Raw genomic sequence first — 18,530 nt, forward strand, 5'->3', positions numbered from 1 at the left:
GATGAATGATTATTTGTTGGATGTGTTAAAGAGAGAAGTTTTCTTCAGGGATGATATGAAGGTCCTTTACAATTCTGAGATTTTGTGAGTATGAATAACAATGGTTAGCACTTATATAGCACCTTTGCATTTATAAAATGTTTGTATACATTATCTCATTTTATCCCCTTAAAAACTCTATAAGGGTAACTAAGAAATTTGGTGACTTACTTTTGGTTAGAAGCTCAGACGTTTACTCTGTGAAAAAAAAACAAGATTTGCATCCAGACCTCGCCTGACTCCAATCCTAACACTACCACCTCATTGTGGTGATAATTCTCTCTCCTTCTGCCCTTCCTTCATAGATTCTACCCAAGGTCAGCATTCCAGGTTGCATGTATGCTGTATACATGTATTAATGTATACAGCCCTGGCAGTATGTGGGTAGAGCTAGTCTTAAAGCCATTGGCTCTCTTGCTTCCTGAGACATTAAAAAACTAGCCAAGCAGGAATTCATACCAAAAATTTTATCTTGGCTCCTGCTGCCCTCAAGGGAATAAATATCTTCTTTACATGGTATGGTATATATGTCATGGTGACTGTGGAAGCCAAAGAGTCATAGATTTTTGTTGTTAGTATTCTTTAAGTATTAAGTATTTTTAAGTATTAAGTATTTAAGTATTTTTTAAAAATCTCTTTTCCTTAAAGTTTTTTGTTCTGTTTTATGGTCCATGAATACTTTAACCCTTTAACTCAAATCACTTGACTGACTAAGGTTAGGCCTACTCCCAAATATCTATACTGCTTTTCCAACTCCCATAGTATTTGGTACCTAGGTTTTACAATTATTATAATTATTATCTCCATTATAATTATGTGTTCACGTATCCTCTTTCTTATCTTCTCTCGGTACTCTCCTGGAGAATTATTTAGCTTCTGTGGACTCAACTATTATCTCTGTGCAGATTATTCCCAAACCTACATATCTCTTATATTTCTCCTAGACCAGCTCCCCTAGTTACTTCTTTGATATCTCCACCTGGATAACTATGCCCAAAGCAGAAATCATTATCTTTACTCTCCCTTAAATCCACCCCTACTTCTAATTTTAGTTTTTCTGTTGAGGGAACCACCATCATTCCAGTCATTCGAGTTCATGACCTTAACTAGTCAAGTAATCCTTAACCCTTTTCTCTCACCACCCCATATCCAATCAGTCCCCAAGATTTTGTGAATCTATATTCCAAATGTCTTAAATATATTCCTTTCTCTTCATTCACAGAGGTATGTTTGAGCAGCAGGCAGGAAATATTTTAGGAGTTATTCGGTCTTTGTGAAACATATACGGTAACTTCCTATAACTGGGAGCAAAGTGTTAATTCCTCATTCTTAGAAAAGTTTCACAATGTGCTTTAAGCTCTTGTTGATGCGTTCATGAAAATATTTTTTTATCATTCTGTGGGATGGTTTGTAGAATGAATCACAATCCAGAAGGGGCTGAACCAAACCACTTCAAGGATTAGGAGTGAATAACTAACTGATCCTTGTATAGGATTAATCTCTTTGTCAAACCTGGAACAGCAAGTTCAAAATAAAGATTTTGGAACAATAACTTGGGTGTGTCTATGGTCTGTGGAATTATCACTTCTCACTTCTGCCAGGCATTATTGCAGCATTCGCCCAGTCTAGAACGAAACAACAAGGATGCTTGACAACCTCCTACAGCCAATAATTCTTTCAAACTGACTTCAGATGAATAACTACAACAATAGTGAGGTGTGACCATTCCTTTGCCACAACTAATTTAACTAATGGAATTCACTTGAGGCAGCATAAATTATTTCCTGCTAATTAATGTCCCATAAATCAGATTTATGTAGCTATTTAACATTTACCAAGCACTCTTCTCCCCTTGTGAGATAGGTAGGTTGAGTCCTAATATCCTCATTTTACAGATGAGGCAAGTGAGGTTCAAAGAGATTAACTGTCCACATAGCTAGTGTTAGAGATAGGAATTGAACCTGTCTGTTCTGAATCATATCTGTTACCCATTTCATTACAGTACTCTGTTTCTCTAATAATTAATCATATCTATATGGCTTCAAAGTCTACAAGATCACTTAATTATTAAAAAAAAAAGTTGAACCAGTTGGAAAATATTCTGCCCTCCAGGTCTAGCCCTAAGAACTTTAGTTCTTCCTAGGCTGAGAAAAACAATATTTCCAAGGGACTTTTGTGACTTAGTCAGCCAGACCAATCCTTGCCTTTGTCAATTTGTTTTGTCTTCAAATAAGAGATGTTTATTCCCTTATTTGAAGACAAAACAAATTGAGCATTCTTCTTTTAAATAATTACCAATCTGATGCTTTTAAGAGAAAAAAGGAATCAAATTTCATTAAGATGTGGAAATGGATTGTGAATGTAAATGTAACCGATTTAAAGTTCCAGTGAGGATTTAGATTTAGAGTTGATCTATCCTCCACTAACTGTTGGTAGAAGAACCATTTGGGGAAGTCAAAGACTCATCTTCACAAATCTATAACCAGGTCCTTGGCTAGCACCTACAGGGTTAAACCTGACAGGCAAGGAAGAATAAGGAAAGGCCAGTAAATCTCTGACATGGAAGTAGGTGACTATGTAAGTATTCAGACTTCAGAGAGATTTTGTAAAGTTCACCAAAAAATACTTTAGGGGGAAGCTGAGTGGCTCAGAGGACTGAAAGTCAGGCCCAGAGATGGGAGGTCCTGGGTTCAAATTTGGCTTCAGACACTTCCTAGCATTGTGATCCTGGGAAAGTCACTTAACCCCCATTGCCTAGCCCTCACCACTCTTCTGTCTTGGAACCAATACACAGTATTGACTCTAAGATGGAAGATAAGGGTTCTAAAAAACTGCTTTAAACTAATAAATAAAGGGAAAAAAGAAAACTGCCAATGTTTTTCACCAAGGTAAGTACCACAGAGAATAGCTCTAAGTACAAAGAGTATTCAGAAAATCGCAAAAGACAAAATGTGGAAGGAATCAGCAATAAAGGTCTATATATAATAAGGCATAAAATGTAGTTAATAATAAAAGTGACTTAGAGATTCTATCACAAGGAGAAACATTTCCTCTCACAGATATCACAGAGATGTAGTGGAATGGTACCCAGGAATGAAATTTGGTTCTCTTCTTTAAAAAAATAAGCAAAGAGAGAAGAGAGCAGCCCAGAAACTCATTAGAGAGAATATTTGGGAGAAGATCAATGGAAGGAAAAGTATAATCAAAACTCTAATTGGCATATGTTAAAATCCACATAGATAGAAAATAAAGCAAAGAGGTGGTGGCAAGCCTGAAATGGAAAAATGAAATAGTAGCAATGAATGATTTCAGTTATTTAGATATAAACTCTATTCTTTCTCTTGCTCTCTCACTCCCTTTCAAAAGTAGAGCAGCAAACATTTTTGGACTGCCTTAATAATAATTTCATCCATTAAAAGTTGGAGAAAATTGCCACAGTTTCATATCCATCCAAGTCCATGGCTCCTGCTTGGCAGGTAGAATGGGCAGGTGAAAATGAGAGATGGAAGGAAGCTATATGTGTGTATCTGCCAGGGGTGAGGCTTTGCATGAAATGGCTGCTTCGCCATACCCAGGTTTAGCCTTTATTTTTATACCCTTTTTCTTGGCATACAGTTACATTATTCAACATACATGTTCAAGTAAAGATAATTGGGTAAGTGATACATTAACTTTTAACAAATTGTTTGATTAACATTCTGAGATCATTCTATACATTTGTATGGTAACTATTGATTCTGACAGTATACTCAAAGGTTTTACACAAGATAAATGATTTCATCACAGGTGCCTTAATTTTCTCATTACCCTGTGAGGAGCTTTGAGTTTACAGACAATCAAGAAAAATCACTTATTGAACTTAATAAAAATAGATAATCAATCAGAGTTCCTAAAGACAATTAACAATCATAGCAGGGAAATTGAGAGATCAAAAGGATACTGAAAACACAATTTAGATTTAACATTAGGCTGATCATTTTTCAGGGTTTGTTTAGGGAGTTTTTCAAGGAGGGTTTTGGTTGGTAAAATCAAGTCACTGAGGCTTGATGAAGCTTGATGTACCAAAGCATTTTGTACAGGTCTTTCCTATGAATGATTTATGTACTAGCTTAGGAGAATATGTTTCTGTACAGGGGATTAGGGGATTTTTTGGGTATGGCTTGTGGGCATAGCTTTTGCTAGGAATTATATACCTAAACAAAAGTTAACCCATGATGGTCTTTTAGGTTTGGATCTGTGAGTCTGATCTTATGGTGATATTTTGGGGAAATAGTGTACAAGCATTTTGCTCTTATATTATTTTTTCTGAGACTAGGGAGAGGACAACAATCATGTCAAATCCATTAGTAAGGGATGTTGATGACAGAAGTCATGCAAAGGGGGGCTGAGTGGGAAATTCCATCCTGCCAAGGAGTTACTTTGTGACTTCTTGGCTTCCACAAATGACCTTGTCAAGACATTGTGTCCTGATGGCTCCCAGCAGAAAATTACTAGAAAAAAATCATATTCTGGATTTACCTCTAGCGTAGTGGTTCTCAACCTGTGGGTTGCAACCCCAGAGGGGGTCAAACGACCAAAACACAGGGGTCACTGAAAGCCATCGGAAAATACATATTTCCAATGGCTTTAGCCACTGAGAAATCACGCTACTTTACAGCAAGATCTCGGGAAGAATGGAGACCCTGCTGCCCACATATTGTACTAATATTAGTTACTTATCAGCAGCCCTCCCCCTATGAGGGGCGATGGATTTACCCTATTGTCTGGAGACCAGACTCAAACAGAGACCCAGAGAGAGCACCCGGGCTCTGGCTCCGGAAGGGTTAAGAACGAGTCCTAGAGCAGATAACTCCTGGAGCAGATAACGGAGTCGAGTAACCCCAGCAAAGTGAAGCCTCAGCTCAAGCTGGAGGGAGATGACAGGAAGAAGAAGGCAGCGGACCCCCTCCCCAGGCAGGAATTACCTCCCACCCCAGCGCTCAGGCTGCCTCCTGCTGGATTAATATTTCTTAACACATAATTAAATATTGTCTTTGTGATTAATCACTATGTTTAAATTATGTTTGATTTGTAGCAATGAGAATACATAATGCATATCAGGTACTTAGATTCTGAACTGTAGCAAAATTACATTTTTGAAGTAGCCACCGGTGTTGGGGTCACTGCAACATGAGGAACTGTATTGTGGGGTCATGGCATTAGAAAGGTTGAGAACCACTGCTCTAGCAGAAAACCAATTACTGGGGTGGAAATTAAAGAATTGGAATGGGATGATCATTCATTTTATAATCTATGTAAGAAAAGCAATGGAAACATACATAGCCTAAATTTTAGGAGAATAGATATCAAAGTGTTCACAGAAACTGTAAGGAGAAATTTGTAGTCTAGAATTTTACAGAGAAAGGCAGCCCAAGAAGGAGAGGTTCCGATAATGAGTTTTTTTTAAAGCTTTACCTTCCATTTTAGAATCACTACTGTGTATTGGTTCTAAGGCAGAAGAGTGGTAAGGGCTAGGCAATGGAGGTTAAATGACTTGCCCAGGGTCACACAGCTAGGAAGTGTGAGGCCATATTTGAACCCAGGACCTCTAGTCTCTGGACCTGGTTCTCAATCGGCTGAGCCACCCAGCTGTCCCCCAATAATACAATTTTGAAGAAATAAAAGGAAATAATTCTGAAAAAAAATATGTGGATGGAAATGCATATGATAATCTTTCAAATCTCTTCTAGCTTTAAATCTATTAGACTATGAGTACGAATATATAATAAAAAAGAAAGGGAAGGAAGAACTTAAAGAGACCTGTGAGGATATAAAGAAATTTATTAACCACTTAGATTTTTTAAAGACATGAATAGAAGATGAATATAAGGGCTGGTGTTGGAAGGTGAGTAAAAAAAAAAAAAGGGTTACTTTCCTGACAACACTTTCCCAGGTACTAAATCTCAGGACAATCTAAGGCTGACATGGAAACTTAAGGACCACAAAGGGTCTTTTAAAAATTTATACTAAGCAAAAGTAGAAAACCAAAGAAGAGTTCATACCTTTGTTCAGGGTGGGAAAGACTATGGTAAAGTATGACTAGGAAAGTAAAGTCTTTCTCATTTTGTTTCTATTTTCTCTTCCAAGAATAATGTTTGAATTAGAAAAATTAAAAAATCAGTCATTTAGAGTAAAATCTAAGATAAATAGGATGCTTAGCTACTCTTGATGGCTTTCACAAGGCACAGATGAAATACATCCCAGAGAACTGAAAGACCTAGCAGAACTTGTCACTCTCGGTGATCTTTAAATAACTAGTGAAGACCAATGATAGTGCAAAAATAGGAAAGAAAAATGTCCCCAAGTATGAGATCTGTAAACAAGGGCTCAAGTAGATTGACTTTGATTCCTGCCAAAAACTCTAGACTGACTTGCTGAGGTTTATTTATCATTTGGAAAAGGAAGTGTTGCTGCTGACATAAGTAAATCAAAGGCAGAAAGAACAGTTCCATACACATGAAAACACTGATAGGAACTCACTTTATAGGAGCAAAGAACTGGAAACAAAAGACATACCCATTAATTGGGAATGTTTAAACAAGGCGTAGTACTTTGATGCAATGAAATATTACTGAATCATAAAAATCAACAAATATGAAGAATTCAGAGAATGATGGGAAAACAGATGAACTGATGCAGTCAAGTAAGCAGAACCAATAAAAAGAGAGCAGCAACACAAAAGGAAGAACAAAAAATGAAGCCAAATAGTATATAATGACCAAGCTTATCCCCAAAGTAGAGAGGAGAAATAGAACTGCCTTCCTTTCTTTGCAGAGGTACGGAGACTGTGAGTATAGAACAGTATATATGCTTTCAGACTAGGATGATATATTGATTAATTCTAATGAACTCCTTTCCTTTTTTAAAAATTGTTTTAATAGGAATGAATGTTTCATTAGTTAGCCTAAGGAGATGTGGATACATTGAGAAATAATTGATGTAAAAACAATTTATTTGTAGAAATTTTAACTTCATGTAAAAGAAAAGAAAATGAAGTTGTAATCAAAGAGAATTACTATGACTTCAGGATCAGATAATGCCAGATAAGCCTTGTTCCACTTTTCAACTCTCTTGGTAGACTAGTTAATCCAGGGAAATGTTTATAAAGTTTGCCTAGATTTTAGCAAAGCAACTTCCCATAATATCTTATAGGAAAAATGAGAAATGGGCTAGATGATAACAGTAGGTAGTTAGGTAATTTTGGAACTGGTTGTATTACTGGCCTGAAACAGTAATCATTAATGAGTTGGGATTAATATGGAAGGAGCTGTCAAGTGGAGTACTCCAGGAACTTCTATTTGACCTTGTAGCATTAAACATTTTAATCACTGACTTGGATAAAGGAATTGATAGCATGTGATGTAACGCTAGGTGGGGAAGGCGGCAGTTTGGATAACTAACAGGATATTTTAAAAATCTTGACAGGAATGCTAGACAAGTTATATAAAGATGTACTTAAGTAAGAATAAAGTTAACTTCTTATGCTTAGATTCAAAATATCAATTTCCAATCCAAATGAGGAGGCATGCATAGACATCAGTTCATGTCAAAATGAATTAGAGGTTTTAGTGCACTGTTCAATGAGTCAACAGTGGAACATAGAAGTTAAAAACAAGTTAATATGCTTTTAGCATGCATTGAGAAACATATTGTCCAGGACTGAGAAGCAGATAGTTTTGTTTTACTACCTCTGCTCAAGTTACTTTTGGAGTGTTGTGTGTAGTTCTGGGAGATCTGTTTTAACAAGGATATTGATAATATAGAGATCATTAAGGGAGGATCCACAAGGGTGATGAAAGGCCTTGACAGGATAGATGAAGTTCAGTTGATGATGTCATATAAGTTGAATAAGAAGAAAATATAAAGCTTGGAGAAAAGAAGACCTAGGAGGGAACATGAAAGATTTCTTACATATGTGAAGGGCTATCATATAGATGAATATGATTTTATGCTATTTGGTCCTAATGGACAGGAACAAATGGTGGAACTTCCAGAGAGGAAGATTTATGTTTGATGTAAAGAAAAATTTCCTAAGGGTGCAAGTTATCCAAAAGCAAATATTTATTTTTATAATAAAACTAAGATATTATTTGCCTATTAAAAATACCTCCTGCTTGTCTCTGCCCCCCCATCCATTGCTCTTCTCTTTTATGTATTATCTTTCTCTGTTAGAATGTAAATTCTTTGAGGACAGAAATTGTCTCTCTTCTTGCTTGTATTTGTGTTTCCAGGACATAATATAGTGGCTAGAACGTGGTAAGGACATGAAAAAAATGTTCATTGCCTGTTGCCTGCTTATACAACAGTCTTTAAAAATAAATTTGATGACACATGTAAAAACCAGTGGAACTGCTCATTAGCTATAGGAGGCAGGGATGTGAGGGGGGGGAAGACTATGAATCATGTAACCATGAAAAAATATTCTAAATTAATTAATTAAATAAATGAACTTTTTAAAATAAAATAAAACAAATTTGAAGAAAAATAATATCCCTTAAGGAAATCGTTGTGAAAGAAGAGTCATTCATAACCATTCATGTTTCCAGTTAGTAGAGAAAGAGAGCTTACAACAATGGAAAAAATAATAAAAATATCATTAACACTGACCAACTGCTAGAAAATGAACAAGAAGGCCAATTGTAACTCCCAAGACTGCCAGCACTCCAAACACAATAAGGGCAATCATCCATAATGGTAGTGATGTTCTTTGTGAAGTTCTACCTGGTCTGGAAAGGAAAAAAATAGGAGGAAAATTAGATAATAACAGTCATTTCAATTCAACTTTATTTTCCTTTTACTCTAAATAAGCTAAAACTTTAGCATCAATGAAAATTTGGAAAGATCACGTGGTGGCCATTTCCCAATAGGGAGGGAAAGGCAAGGAATCAGTATATATATATATATATATATATATATATATATATATATATAAAGTGCCTACTATGTGCCAGGTTCTAATGTTGGGTACTAAATGTGTTTTTTTTAATATCTCTTTTGAGCCTTATAACAACCCTGGGAAGGAAATAGGTGCCATTATTATATTGATTTTACATTTGAGAAAACTGAGGCAATCTGATGGTTAAATGGCTTGCACAGTTATACATCTAGTAAGTTTCTGAGGCTTAATTTAAACTAGACTCGGCGTTCTATGCACCACACCACCAGCTGCCTCTAAATGTCAAAAAATGTGAACAAAATGTTTTTCAGAAGAATGTAAACCATCAAAAATTATGTAGTAGAAAATGATCCTAATTATTAATAATGTGTGGATCAATAGGAATAGAGATTAGATCTGTGAATTCACTGATACAGGAAACTAAAGAAACTCTTGCTACAGATGCAGATAGGCACTTTCTTTGCAGCTCATAGTCTTAGAGAACTACTTTAGCTAAAATGTCAAGTCACTTGTCTAGGGTCATAGAGCCTGCAAGTGTCAGAGGTGGGACCTGAACATAGGTCTTTCTGGTTTCAAAGCCAATAACCTAGGCTCCAATAAGAGAAATGCCAATAAAATCAATTTGATGCATTTTATAACTAGTAAATTAGAAAAATATAAGAAATATAAATCATTAATCCTAGAATAATTGTGAGAAGACTTGCACATTAATACACTGCAGGCAGAGCTATAAATTTATAAAAGCATTCTAGATAACAATTAGGAAGTATGACAAAAGCGAAAAAGTTTTGATCTGTGATTACCACTATTGAGTGTATAACACAAAGAGGTAATTAACAAAAAGAAAATTCCCATATATTTCAAAATATTTATGACTATACTTTTTGTTATGCAGAAAAAAATAGGAACAAAGTGAGTGCCTATCAATCAAAACAATAGCTAAAAATATTATGGAATATGAATGCTATCAAGCCATCAACAAATATTTATTAAGCACCTATTGTTTACCAGACATTATGATGAATTAATGTGAACATGATAAAAATAATGGTGTCATAAGACATGATGGGTATCAGGAGATCAGAGAAACTTGGGAAGACTTGTAGGAACTGGTACAGGAAAATAAGCAAACCCAAGGACATATAAAATGGCTACAATTGTGCAAAGGGGAATGGCATTAAGGAACACAAACTCATAAAGATGGAAAGACTAATTCTGACTCCAGAACTAATCATGTAAACTATCTCCCCATTCATAGAAAGAGGGCTGGATGTTTTGGTTTGAGTGGGACTGTCTCTGTGCATCGACTTTTTCACTTAAATCTCCTTCATGCACAAGTGTCTTTGTGCACATTCATCTATCTATCATAGATGAAAACGCACAAAGACAATAGTCATCCTCGGTTAACCGACAGACTACTACTACTTCTTTTTTACAAGAGTGATTTGTTTTGGTGGGGGAGAAGAATAGGAGAATGGCAGCCATATAAAAATAGTAGTACTAATATGTTGTCTTTCTTATACAGAGTTTAAAATACTAACCTACTATCCAGAGGGACTTGAGGGTATAAAAGAATCATTATCCCAGTTTTAGAGATGAAAAGCTGAGAATGATGTGACTTGTCTAAGATCACATATCTAATTAATAATGGGCAGACCTGGGGATTAAACCCAGATCTCCTGACAGTGATGACAGTATTTTTATTAAACCATGCTGTTTTTTATCAAATAGACTTACTCACGATCTAAACTACCAGACAAATGCTTTTGTGAGACTGTCAATATATTACACTGTATACTTTATTGATCCCTCTAACCTGAAGCACTGTTACATTTCACTGGACTATCAACTATTATGAGGTTTGTTTTTTGGGTTGTTTTTTTTTTCACTTTAACAGCAGGATATAAGACATAAAAGAAGCTGGACAGCTTGGATGTTTCTAGTGGTATCTCTGATATATCTTTTTTATACCACTTGTATATATTATCTTGTAACCATTTCTGGTTACCAAAGTCAAGGACTAGGCAATTGGAGGTTAAGTGATGCCTAGGGTCACGTCACTAGGAAGTATCTGAGGTGAGATATGAATCCAGGACCTCCTGACTCTAGACTTGGAACTCTATCTACTGTGCTACCTAGTTGCCCTCAATGTATCCCTAAGTCTTTAAAAAGTCATAAATGAAAACTACTGAAAAAATGGCCACCTCTAAGGAGAAATTTTCTATATACTCACAAAAATGTATTACTCAGTAACATTCTCCATTCACAGTAAAAGCCTTGAATTGCTAATGTTTCATTACATGTGGTTATTCCAGACCCTAGTACATGAAGATCAAGAGAATGTTGATAAATGTTTAACAACTGGCACTCCAAGAAAAAAAAAAAGTATGCACCACACACTTTAAAGATTAATCGACATGAAGGCTCATCTTCCCGAGTTCAAATTTGAGTGATCTTGGGCAGACACAGCCCTCTTTACCTCGGTTCCTCATCTATAAAATGAGTTGGAGAAGGAATTGACAAATCCTTACAGTATCTTTGAGAAAACCTTTTAAATGAGATCACAAAGGGCCAAACATGATTGAAAAATCAGTGAATTGGAAAAATGTTACTGGAAAATTTTAAATTGTATCGTATCAATGAGGACTGTTCCCTGAACTCTGTTTTTCAGTGTTTTGCTTGGTCTTGTTTTCATATACAAGAAAAAACAACCCCATTAGCACCTGGAAAGGGGAATTACTGAACCACAAACCCACATTTGTTATTAAGACCAGATTTTTCAAAAGTTCACTGCTCAAAACCAAAAAGCTGTCAGGATTAATGTAATTATCGAGTAAAGACAGTTCTATCAAGGTGAGAGTGACAAAACTCTTTCTTTTTATTCAACTCTAGGTGCTGCCAACACAAGGATGTGCCTGGAATAGGTATTCTGACTCTTTTTCCCCACCCAGTGTTTTGCAATAAATTTCAGGGAGAGATTAATTTGTGGAGTGGAAGGGAAAGTGAAGGATGGAAGGAGGTGAATAATAGGGATGGTCCAGGTTCACTCCTTTTGAAAATCTCTTGGAACATCTATTTGCCACAGTAATAAGTACTTTGAAGGTTTTGTATCTTAAAATATTAGAAAGGTCATATTGTTTAAGGCACATTTTTAAAAATAGAAGACTTAATCCTTTTGTGGCATTTCCTGCTACGACAAGCCCTAGCATCACATCCGCATACTATATTTCTTTATGATACAAGCAGACAAGCTTGGCACTTCATAAGAAAGAAGTTGACAGATTTTCATACAGAAAGAAAGAATAGCAAATTAAAATAGCTATTTCTTCTTTCAGCCACAGGGCAAAGTCACTTGTCTTTTTATTTAGGGGTTGCCTAATTGTGTTTAATGTCATTCAGAAAAATCAAAATCACTAAACTTCTCAGAAAAAGGATTTCAGTCTAGGCTTTTTGAACAACAAGATTGCTACAGTCTTGTTTTTATAATATTTGATTCCAGATCATCTGATTTTTTTTGTCATTTTAATCAGCAACAAACATATAGTGAACAGCTACTATGTTCTAAGGTCTGACCTGAATTTTAATCCAAATATTGTGCCCCACACAGATTTCCCCTGGGTCAAGGATGAAGAAAAGATTGACGTTTACAATCAAGCTAATGGATTTCTATAAAGGTGGAAGTTCTTCTTTTGCCCTGAGAATGCCAAAAGTAGCACCTTGAGGTGTGAGTGTAACCTGTCTCCTAGTGGCTCCTGGAGTTACCAGTATTAACTGAAGGAGGGACTCCAATTTAACCACTCCCCTCACCATTGCCCATAGTCTTTTCAATTCAATCTTTGTGGTTTAGAGACATTGCTATTCAAGCTTCTTATTAATGTATAATTGGATATCTGTTACCCTAAAAACTGCATTTCCCAGGATCCCACTGACTTCCTGTAATTCCATACTTCCTGTAGACAGGGGGATATATTGAGTGGGGTTCCTGGTCTCACTCTCTTTGCTTTCTGGGTTGTGACTTTGGTGGTAAGCAGGGTTTTTGAACAGGTAGATTAGTTAGCCATGGGCACATGGTTTTTTATTTTGTTACTTTTTTATTCCTTTATTTCTAATGATCATTAATAAATCTCTTAAAATATGACATTTTTAATTATTGTATATTAATTTTAATTTTTACATTATGTAGGTTATAGAATCTATTCCCTATAAAATTCTTGGCAAGTTGACATCATACTGAATATAAATTCCTTGCAGACAAGCACCATTTCAGTTTTGTCTTTAGTGTCAGGCACATAGAGTGTGATTAACCAATTCTTGCTAGAATGTGTTGAATTGAATATAACCTATGCTTAAATGTCACACTATGGAAAATACCTTCTCACAAGATCTTGAGGAATCTCTAATTTTTGAGAAGCTTTTCAGGAATAGCTAGGTGGCTCAGTGGATAGAACTAGTCCTGGCGATGAAAGGTCCTAAGTTCAAATTGTTCTAATCTTGCCTCACACACTTCCTAGCTGTGTGACCCTGAGCAAGTCATTTAACCCCAACTCCCTAGCCCTTACTGATCTTTTGCCTTGGACCCAATACTTAGTATCAATTCTAAGACAGAAGAGAAGGAGGAGAAGGTCTTCCTTATATTGAGTTACAGTCCATTTCCCTATAACTTCTACACAACTGGTCTTTGTTTCCCCTACCAGAAATAAGAAGCAGAAGCCTTGAAATAGCTTTAAGCTGCCCTGAATTGCTCATGCCAGGTAAAGAATTAAACCTAGCAGTACTAAAGAGTAATGTAATCATACTCCATTGTGATAACTCAAGGTGCATACATACATACATACACATATATACATAGGTATGTGTTTGTAGATACACATAACAAATACATCGTGTTGTAAAACTTTCATAGCAGTTTTAAACTTTAATATCTAAAATAGCATTAAGACTTTTAGAAAAACCTGTGTTTACAGAAGCAAAACTCATTTATATAAATACATACACATAGATATAACTAAAAATTGAAGATTCAAGTAAGATAATACTTTAGATAGATTTCCTCTTAATAAGTGGAAGTCATCTTCTTTTCAGGAGCATTTTTTAATTTATATTTGTCAAATATCTTCATATGGTAATACAATCTTCTGATCAAGGCACATAACAAATAGATCATTAACTTTAAGAATAAACAAGTACAAGAATATTCATAGCTTCACTCTTTGTGGTGGCAAAAAATTGGACAATCAGGGGATGCCCTTCAATTGGGGAATAGCTGAACAAATTGTGGTATCTGTTGGTGATGGAATACTATTGTGCTCAAAGAAATAATAAAGTGGAGAAATGCCATGGAGACTGGAACAACCTCCAGGAAGTGATGCAGAGCGAAAGGAGCAGAACCAGGAGAACATTGTACACAGAGACTGACACACTGTGCTACAATCGAATGTAATGGACTTCTCCATTAGTGGCAGTGCAATGTCCCTGAACAACTTGGAGGGATCTATGAGAAAAACCACTATCCACATTCAGAGGAAAAACTGTGGGAGTAGAAACACAAAAGACAAACAACTGCTCGAATACATGAGTCGAGGGGATATGGCTGGGGATGTAGACTCTAAATGAACATCCTAATGCAAACACCAACAACATGGAAATAGATTTTGATCAAGGACACATGTAATTGTGTCCTTGCCCAATTGCCCATCAGTTATGGGAAGGGGGGATGAGGGGAGGGGGGGGGAATAATATGATTCTTGTAACCAAGGAATAATGTTCTAAATTCACTCAATAAATAAATAAATGAAATTTTAAAAAAAGAATAAGCATGTACAAAAGTTCAATTATTGTACACATAAATTCATTGTTTGTCCCCTACCACAGGAGTCTGTTAAATCTTTTAGTTATGAATTATGCACAAGTTTTGAGATGTAATGGGAGATATACAAATTATAGAGATGAAAATAGAAGAAGAGCAGAATCATGGAATTTAACTTCAGAGACTATCTAGTTCTACTCATATCTGAAAGAAATTCCCATAACACATCCAACAAATGTTCATCTAGCCCTTACCTGGAGGTTGGTTACCCTAGAGATTTTCTAAGCCACTCCTCTCATTTTACAAAGTAGGAATCTTTTTGATCAGTGAGGTTGAATGACCTGCTCTTTGCCACACTGCTAGTAGTAGTGATAGCACTAAAACCCAGGTTTTATGACTTTGGACCTGTGGTCTTTATTACTCTATATCCCAGGCCTACATATTAACCAATAGATGGATTCTTTTGTCCTGATCCCTTTAACCACTGGAGTTGGAATGGATTTCTGACATGTATGTTAGACATTTGATTAAGTACATTTAGCAGAGAAAGAGGAGGAACATATGAGACTCCATTGCTGCTCTACGCTGACAGTTCACAGGATTTCCTAAAAAGGTGCAGTGATAGGAGCGCAAAAGAAAAAACAGGATCTAGAACCTAGAGTCAGAGGACCTGAATTCAAGTGGAATGCTTACTATATGTGTGACATTTTAGCAAATCACTTGAGTGCTCTATAAAATGAAGGGCTTGCATTAGATGACAACTAAGGTCCTTTCTAGCTCTAGAGCTATGATCATTTGATTGCTCAGTGATGGACAGATTACTAATGATTGGGATTTGAAAATCTTGTTATTGAGTTCTAGCCATATAACTAATCTCTCTAAGCTTTAGTTTCTTTATGTATAAAATGAAGGACTTGACTGATCTCTGTGGAGCATTTTAGCTCTGAATTTTTGTAAGCTTAGAGATCTCACAGAAACCTATTGACATCCTCCTCCAATACATTTTCATGGCATATAGATAATCCTAACTTCCAAAAAGCTGTGCTAGTATGTAGTCTGACAGGTCCTAACAAGCTGGAGAGGCTTTGAATATATAGGTCTGATGATTAATTATTACCTTGATCTTCTGAATAACCCAGATTATTTAAAGACTCCATTCAAATCCCACTTTCTGCAGAAGGCCTTTCCTGGTCCTACTCATTCTCCTTTCCAACACTTTCCTCTTTCAGATTATCTACCATTGTTTGCATGTTGTCTCTCCCATTAGAGTGTGATCTCATCAAGACAAGAAACATTTCTCTTTTTCCTCATCTCTTAGTATAGTGCCTGGCATAAATAAGCATTTAATAAACATTTGTTTAAACTTCTTGATCACATGGTTCGATGGGGATTTGGTTGGGGATGATGACCTTTAAATGATCACTCTATTGCAAATATTAACAATATGGAAATGTCTTGATCAATGACACATGTAAAACCCAATGGAATTGCTCATTGGCTTCTGGGGGGGTGAGGGAGGAGGGGAGGGAAAGAACATGAATCATGTAACCATTGAAAAATATTCTAATTTAATTAATAAATTAAAAATTTTCAATTAAAAATAATAAATAAATATTTGTTTATTGGTGACTGATTATGATTCCAGGGCTGGCCTAAATAGTTTTGCCATCAAACCATAGGGTAATAAAAGTTTTGATCATAACTCAATGACCATCTATGATCTGCAATGAGGAATACTCATCCTGATAAAGTCTATGATCTTTCAGGGAATTAAGTATAGATTTCATATTTTAGTTAGAATACTCCTATAGCAAGTCAAGGGGTCAAGATAGAAACAGGGACTATTTCTTAACTAGCTATGGGAACATTCAATTGAAAAATCAGTCCACAAGTATCTATTGTCTACTATGTGCCAGATACTGTGTAAGACCCTGAGGACACAAATACAAAACATTCTGTCTAAAGTGTGAATTCTATACATCAATTCTAATATGTTATACTTTAACATGGAGGATTAATTTTGTACTGTACAGAGAGTGTCAGATGATTATTTATCAGCTGCTCTGTTAGCTAGAAAAATCTAGACATAGCTTTCCTCTGCAGCACTTTCAGCCCCTGGAGGCATCAGTAATGTTCATCCTGCCTCTCAACTTTATGATGCAGGTGCTCTAAATGTGTGAAAGGAATTCAAAGAACATCTCTGAGGATGTTTTCTTAATTTAGCAGATATTTGTCCAACACCTGCTCTATGCCCATCATTCTATTAGCACTGCCAAAAATATGGAAGAAGTTGAAAAAGATATTACAGTTTCATGAGCAAAAAAACACCAAAACATCTGAAATCACTAAATAACATGATTAAGTGCAAAATCGGGGATATTTTATAGACAATAACTGTGATAGGAAATTACAGATCAGGGAGATAAGAATGTAGCTTGCTATTATTTTTATATGAGTAGCAATAATTAATATAATTTCATGAAATGTTTTCTGTTATGCATTATGTTAAACTGATGATGTTCTTTGAATAATTATTTTGCATTCTTAATAATGTTTATGTAGGAGAGAATGGTTAGAGAAAGCTTCAGAGGTAGAGTTACCATATTAAGTGGCCTCAAAAGAACAGAAAGGCTTTAGATAGATGGAGAGGAATGGGACAAGGTTTGAGAGAAAAGCTAGAGAAAGAAGAGTCAAGGAGAGATGGGGTGGTGATATAGATAAGTGGGATAGAGGAGAAGAAGATCAGTTTAACCATAGTTGGGGTAAGGGGGCAAAGTCATACAGACAAAGAGAAGGGTCAGCTAGGATGGTTAGTTAGAGCTTGTACGGAGCCCACCTACATAAGAGCCTGAACTAAGATTTTGGTGGTCAAAATACAGAAAAGACAAACACGAGGAAAAACAAAAACAACAAAAACCAAGACAAGGTAGATTGCTATTGTTGCTTAAGGTTAGGCATGAGCAAAATATCATAATTATGTTTTGATCTTTCATAACTGAGAGAATGATAGCACTCCATGAAAATGGGAAATTAGGGAGAAAAAATGGCTCATTTTGTGAGGAAAAAGATTAATTCAGTTTGGACATATCAAACTCAAGGTGATCTGCAAATGAAAATGTCAAGGAGGCAATTGAAGACACAAAGCTGGAACTCAGTTCCCAGTAGCCATATTCTTTTCATCTGTAAAATGAGAGATTCAAAATAAATGATCTCTGAGGATCTTTCCAGTTCTATATCTGTGATGTCAGGAAAATGTGAATTCAGGTAAAGAAGGAATTTGGGGTTGGAGAGAAGAGATTTATGAGTCAACTATGTAAAATTTGTAGTTGAAGATGCTTTGTCTAATGGAAAAGTTTTAAAGAGAAAACCCCCAAATGGCAGAATATTAACGTTATAAGAAACTAAAGAGATCATCTTGTCCAGTCCTCCCATTTTATAGATGAGCTAAATGAGTTTCAAGACTGATGGATGATCATATATGAATTAGAAGTTAGGTCTAAAGGGCAGCTGGGTGACTCAGTGGATTGAGAACCAGGCCTGGAGACGAGAGGTCCTAAATTCAAATTTGACCTTCGATACTTCATAACTGTGTGACCATGGGCAAGTCACTTAACCCTCATTGCCTAGCCCTTACCAATCTTCTGCCTTGGAAGCAATACACAATATTGATTCTAAGAGGAGAGGTAAGGGTTTTTAAAAGAGAGAGAGAGAGAGAGAGACGTTAGGTCTATACTAGAAAATCAGTTTGCT

The 18,530-nt window shown here is 35.8% G+C and overlaps 1 protein-coding gene across 1 annotated transcript in view; it reads right to left on the reverse strand.

Annotated features, from left to right (window-relative positions):
* LOC100032698 (transmembrane protease serine 11B-like protein) overlaps window positions 1-18,530 on the reverse strand; it is a 70,694-nt gene that overhangs the window by 17,471 nt on the left and 34,693 nt on the right. The window contains exon 3 of the mRNA XM_056803803.1: window positions 8,686-8,804. Coding sequence (XP_056659781.1) covers window positions 8,686-8,804 — 119 coding nt within the window. The remainder of the gene's footprint in view (window positions 1-8,685; window positions 8,805-18,530) is intronic.

Source organism: Monodelphis domestica, chromosome 6 (genome assembly GCF_027887165.1).
Source record: "Monodelphis domestica isolate mMonDom1 chromosome 6, mMonDom1.pri, whole genome shotgun sequence".
Classification (NCBI taxonomy): domain Eukaryota; kingdom Metazoa; phylum Chordata; class Mammalia; order Didelphimorphia; family Didelphidae; genus Monodelphis; species Monodelphis domestica.